This window comes from Hoplias malabaricus, chromosome 5 (assembly GCF_029633855.1).
Source record: "Hoplias malabaricus isolate fHopMal1 chromosome 5, fHopMal1.hap1, whole genome shotgun sequence".
NCBI lineage: Eukaryota > Metazoa > Chordata > Actinopteri > Characiformes > Erythrinidae > Hoplias > Hoplias malabaricus.
Window position 1 is genome coordinate 55,964,370 of NC_089804.1, and position 5,584 is coordinate 55,969,953.

Consider the following 5,584-nt stretch of genomic DNA (forward strand, 5'->3'; position numbering starts at 1 on the left):
GTTTCTCTGATTTCCGTACACACATGTACACACACACTCTCTGTCTCTCTCTCTCTCTCTCTTCACACACTTTCCACGCACATACACACACTCCGGCGTGGCTGAGGTGTGAGCACGAGTTCGAGCTCGTTCGGATGCGTGTGAATCAGGTGAGGAGACGTGATGTTGATGTTGATTGTGATGGTGTGATAATGTAGATTGTGTGTGTGTGTGTGAGAGAGAGAGAGAGAGAGAGAGAAAGAGAGAGAGGGGGGGGGTGATGAAGGCAGTGTGCCTTAGGCTTTGCAGACTCGTATTTCTAGGGCATGTATTCTTGCTCCTGGGTTTGACAAAACCATCCCTGCTCTTGTTGTCTCCTGGCTCCTTTATGTGCAGGTAAGTAGACACAAGGCCAGTGGATTTAAGGCTGGTCTCTCCCTCCTTTTCCTCAGTGGATGGATGAACGGGCCTCTGTTGTGAAGCTAAAGACACATCTTCTGGAGCCATTTGTTGTAAGAAACCTGCCTCGGGCATCATCTCCATCACAGAGAGTAGGAAACGTTTGTGTGCTGTTTTAGTTCTGTTTCTGTAGACCATAGAGGAGCACTGTGTAGTGTCTGCCCGGACCCCCACAGAGCAGGTGTGATGTGGCGGTGGATCATTCTCAGCGCTGCAGTGACACTGACGTGGTGGTGGTGTGTTAGTGTGTGTTGTGCTGGTGTAGAGTGGATCAGACACAGCAGTGCTGCTGGAGTTTTTAAACCCTGTGTCCACTCTCTGTCCACTCTGTGAGACACTCCTCCCTCGTTGGTCCACCTTGTAGATGTAGAGTCAGAGACAGTAGCTCATCTGTCGCTGCACAGTGTGTGTCGCTCATCCTCTAGTCCTTCATCAGTGACACAGGACGCTGTCGGCTGGATGTTTTTGGTCGGTGGACTGTTCTCAGTCCAGACACTGAGGGGTTTAAAAACTCCAGCAGCACTGCTGTGTCTGATCCACTCTACACCAGCACAACACACACTAACACACCACCACCACGTCAGTGTCACTGCAGCGCTGAGAATGATCCACCACCACATCACACCTGCTCTGTGGGGGTCCTGAGCACTGAAGAACAGGGGAAAAGAGGGCTAATGAAGTATGCAGAACAACAGAAGGACTAGAGTGTGTACTTGTAGAACTACAAAATGATCAGTGGAGTTGAGAGAATGGACAATGAGTGTAGAAACAAAGAGGTGGCTTTAATATTTTGGCTGTTGTGTGAAGATTAACAGTAGCCGAAGCTAAATGAACCCAGCTTTGATTTCTGTTGACATTTATCACTTCTTTTCTCCCATACCTTTGTTTCCAGACTGAGCCGGAGCCCAGGTGTGATGATGTTTGCTCCAGATGTTGCTGCAGCAGCTGGGTCTGGGTCAGTGGTGGAAAAAGATGCGAGTCAGGAGACCACTCTGGGCAGTGCCTACTCTCCGGTTGACTACATGAGCATCACCAGCTTCCCCCGGCTCCCGGAGGAGGACATTGTCTCTGCAGAGCACTCCCTGAAGTACCACAGGGACGAGGACAACTTCCTCAGTGAGCAGGACACAGGTAGGACATGTTCCCAAATAACAATATAAGTGCAGAGTCTGAGATGAGTCTTAGGTGTGGATGATGAAGCATGAGAACACAGTCATTGCCAATTCCAGTGCCGCCAAACTGGGAGGGTGAAGGCAAGCACGTGCCTGCGAACCCATCTCCAGCCAATGTCCATTCATTCATTCGTTGTCTGTAACCTTTATCCAGTTCAGGGTCGTGGTGGGTCCAGAGTCTACCTGGAATCATTGGGCGCAAGGCGGGAATACACCCTGGAGGGGGCACCAGTCCTTCACAGGGCAACACACACTCACACATTCACTCACACACTCACACCTACGGACGCTTTAGAGTCGCCAATCCACCTACCAACGTGTGTTTTTGGAGCGTGGGAGGAAACCGGAGCACCCGGAGGAAACCCACACAGACACAGGGAGAACACACCACACTCCTCACAGACAGTCACCCGGAGGAAACCCATGCAGACACAGGGAGAACACACCACACTCCTCACAGACAGTCACCCGGAGTGGGAATCGAACCCACAACTTCCAGGTCCCTGAAGCTGTGTGACGGCAACACCTACCTGCTGCGGCACCGTGCCGCCCCTCAGCCAATGTCCAGCCAATCTTAAATTAAGGGTATTAAAGGAACCATAGGTAATTTTTTAACCTTAAAATGACACTTTCAAAATAATTGTGATGCTTCACTGAGCTGTAATAGGGAGAACAGAGTCTCTGTCCTTGCTACTCTGGGCTTAGCACCGCAGAAACTGCACTATGTAACAGTTGAAGGAGGGTAGGAGACCAAACACTTAGTCCCCCTCTTCCTTGACTTTAGGAGAGTACTGTAAATGTGGTTTACATCCTGCAACTCTAGAGGGAGTCTGATGCAGAAGCATTTATATTTCCTAATGACATTTTTCTTCTTTTGTTCATGAAGAGACATTTGTGGAGGCTAAAGCCTTTAGCTGTTTTAACTGCCTTTGTAAACTTGACTCGGGGGTTGTGTCGGGGGCTCTTCCTAGACAGGAATCATGAAGAAAACTAGGTCTTACTTAAACACTATATGAATGTATTTACAGGTCAAAGGTCATAGGTAAACAGGTCATTACAATCGTGTAAATACATTCAGATAAAGTAGTGTTTACTCAGGGTGGAGGTGCCATATCTCGCAGCTGAAGAGGAAATGCTCTGCTGGAGTTCTGCTCTTTTTTAAAGGAACACTATTATTTTAAACACCCTGATCTTACCCAGTGTTAACTTTAAAGACACCGTACTCAATATGAGCGTGGCCCTGTCTTCAAGAGACTGCCAGTACAATCCCCATGGAAGCCTCAACCATCTGAGGTTTCACTCTCTGGGTTTGGGAGGTGGCTCCCTCCCCCCCCTCACATCACTCAGCATGATGCCTGTGTGAAGGACGCTGTCGTCACTCTCCTCCGGTGCTTTGGGCTGTCCGCTGGTGTTGCGTGGAAAGAGGAGGTGGCCAAGGAAGCACATACTTTTCCATATCCTCCCAGTGACAGTGGCTATGTGAAAGAACATATTCAGCTGCTCAAGTAGACACTGACTACACAGATTGTGTCCAGGCTTGTTCCCGCCCACTGCATGCAGCCAGTGTTTATTTACCCCAGTTTATTTAAAGCTCACTATGCCGGCTCCACTAGTTCCACAAGGCAATTAAAACTTTGCTGTGTGTGTGTGTGTCTGTGTGTCTGTGTGTCTGTGTGTCTGTGTGTCTGTGTGTCTGTGTGGTGTGTGTCTGTGTGTCTGTGTGGTGTGTGTCTGTGTGTCTGTGTGTGTGCCTGTGTGTGTTAGACCCAGACCTTTTCCTGAAGTCTGCTCGTCTGCAGCGTCTGGCCTCCTCTGCATCTGACCTGGTGAGTCAGGACCTTTCTCCCCTGAGAGAGACAGAGAGGGACCCCCTGACTCAGAGCTGCGCGTGCACCAGAGACGGCCTCACCGTCCTCGTCACGGCCTGCCTCACCTTCGCCTTCGCCGTCACCATCGCTCTCTTCATCCAGGTGTATTTCGGAGACCCTCAGGTACAAACCTGTAGTTACAGACTTCATAATAAAAATGACCATTTGCACTCAGCAGCTGTCCATCACACTGTGTGACAATTTAATGACGAACCAACCAGCAGAAATGCTCCAAAATTATTCTGAATAAAATGTGTTCACATTGACCTTCATTGAACTTTGTTTTTTTTCTCTTTCTCCTGTAAAGTTAATATTTTGGAGATGTGTGTTATTGTGAAGTGAAAAACACGTGTGTTCACACACACACACACACCATATACACACATGCATACACACACACACAGATTCATGCATGCACATGGAAACACACACACACACACACCATATACACACATGCACACACACACACAGATTCATGCATGCACATGGAAACACACACACACACACACCATATACACACATGCATATACACACACACAGATTCATGCATGCACATGGAAACACACACACACACACACACCACATACATACACACACACAGATTCATGCATGCACATGGAAACACACACACACACACACCATATACACACATGCATACACACACACACAGATTCATGCATGCACATGGAAACACACACACACACACACACACACCATATACACACATGCATATACACACACACAGATTCATGCATGCACATGGAAACACACACACACACACACACCACATACATACACACACACAGATTCATGCATGCACATGGAAACACGCACACACACACACAGATTCATGCATGCACATGGAAACACACACACACACACACACACACCATATACACACATGTACACACACACACAGATTCATGCATGCACATGGAAACACACACACACACCATATACACACATGCATACACACACACACACAGATTCATGCATGCACATGGAAACACACACACACACACACACACACACCATATACACACATGCATACACACACACAGATACATGCATGCACATGGAAACACACACACACACACCGTATACACACATGCATACACACACACAGATTCATGCATGCACATAGAAACACACACACACACACACACACACCATATACACACATGCATACACACACACACAGATTCATGCATGCACATGGAAACACACACACCATATACACACATGCATACACACACACAGATTCATGCATGCACATAGAAACACACACACACCATATACACACATGCATACACACACACAGATACATGCATGCACATGGAAACACACACACACACACCGTATACACACATGCATACACACACACAGATTCATGCATGCACATAGAAACACACACACACACACACCATATACACACATGCATACACACACACACAGATTCATGCATGCACATGGAAACACACACACACCATATACACACATGCATACACACACACAGATTCATGCATGCACATGGAAACACACACACACCATATACACACATGCATACACACACACAGATTCATGCATGCACATAGAAACACACACACACCATATACACACATGCATACACACACACAGATTCATGCATGCACATGGAAACACACATGCATACACACACACACACACAGATTCATGCATACACACACCTTAAACATACATGCATAGACAAACACACACACACACACACACACACACACACACACACACACACACACACAAACTGATGTTTTGTGATATGCAAATAGTGTTCTCAGTAGTGTTGTTGTTGTTGTTTTTCTGTCAGATCTTCAACCAGGGCGCAGTGGTGACGGATGTGGCTCGCTGTACCTCACTAGGCTTTGAAGTTTTGGGCCGACAGGGTTCCAGTGTGGACGCTGCTGTAGCTGCTGCTCTCTGCCTGGGCATCATTCACCCCCACACCTCTGGCATCGGAGGGTATGAGGAACAACTCTCCAGAACTAACCAGAGCAAAGCCTTGCTCATCCAACATGAAGAGCATTATTAGGGAGTCTGTCCACTGCTTTTGTTGCAGTGACAGCACCTCTA

General features: G+C 47.6%; 1 protein-coding gene across 3 annotated transcripts in view; it reads left to right on the forward strand.

Annotated features, from left to right (window-relative positions):
• Nucleotides 1–5,584, forward strand: part of LOC136697876 (glutathione hydrolase 7) — a 17,699-nt gene continuing 12,115 nt past the window's right edge. The window contains exons 1-5 of one of the 3 annotated variants that reach the window (XM_066673192.1): nt 1–149; nt 376–491; nt 1,331–1,569; nt 3,375–3,601; nt 5,322–5,473. In XM_066673192.1, coding sequence (XP_066529289.1) covers nt 1,353–1,569; nt 3,375–3,601; nt 5,322–5,473 — 596 coding nt within the window. In that variant the 5' untranslated portion in view covers nt 1–149; nt 376–491; nt 1,331–1,352. Of the gene's footprint in view, nt 150–253; nt 492–1,330; nt 1,570–3,374; nt 3,602–5,321; nt 5,474–5,584 lie in introns of those variants that run through there. The other 2 variants (XM_066673191.1, XM_066673190.1) reach the window with 2 other exon arrangements.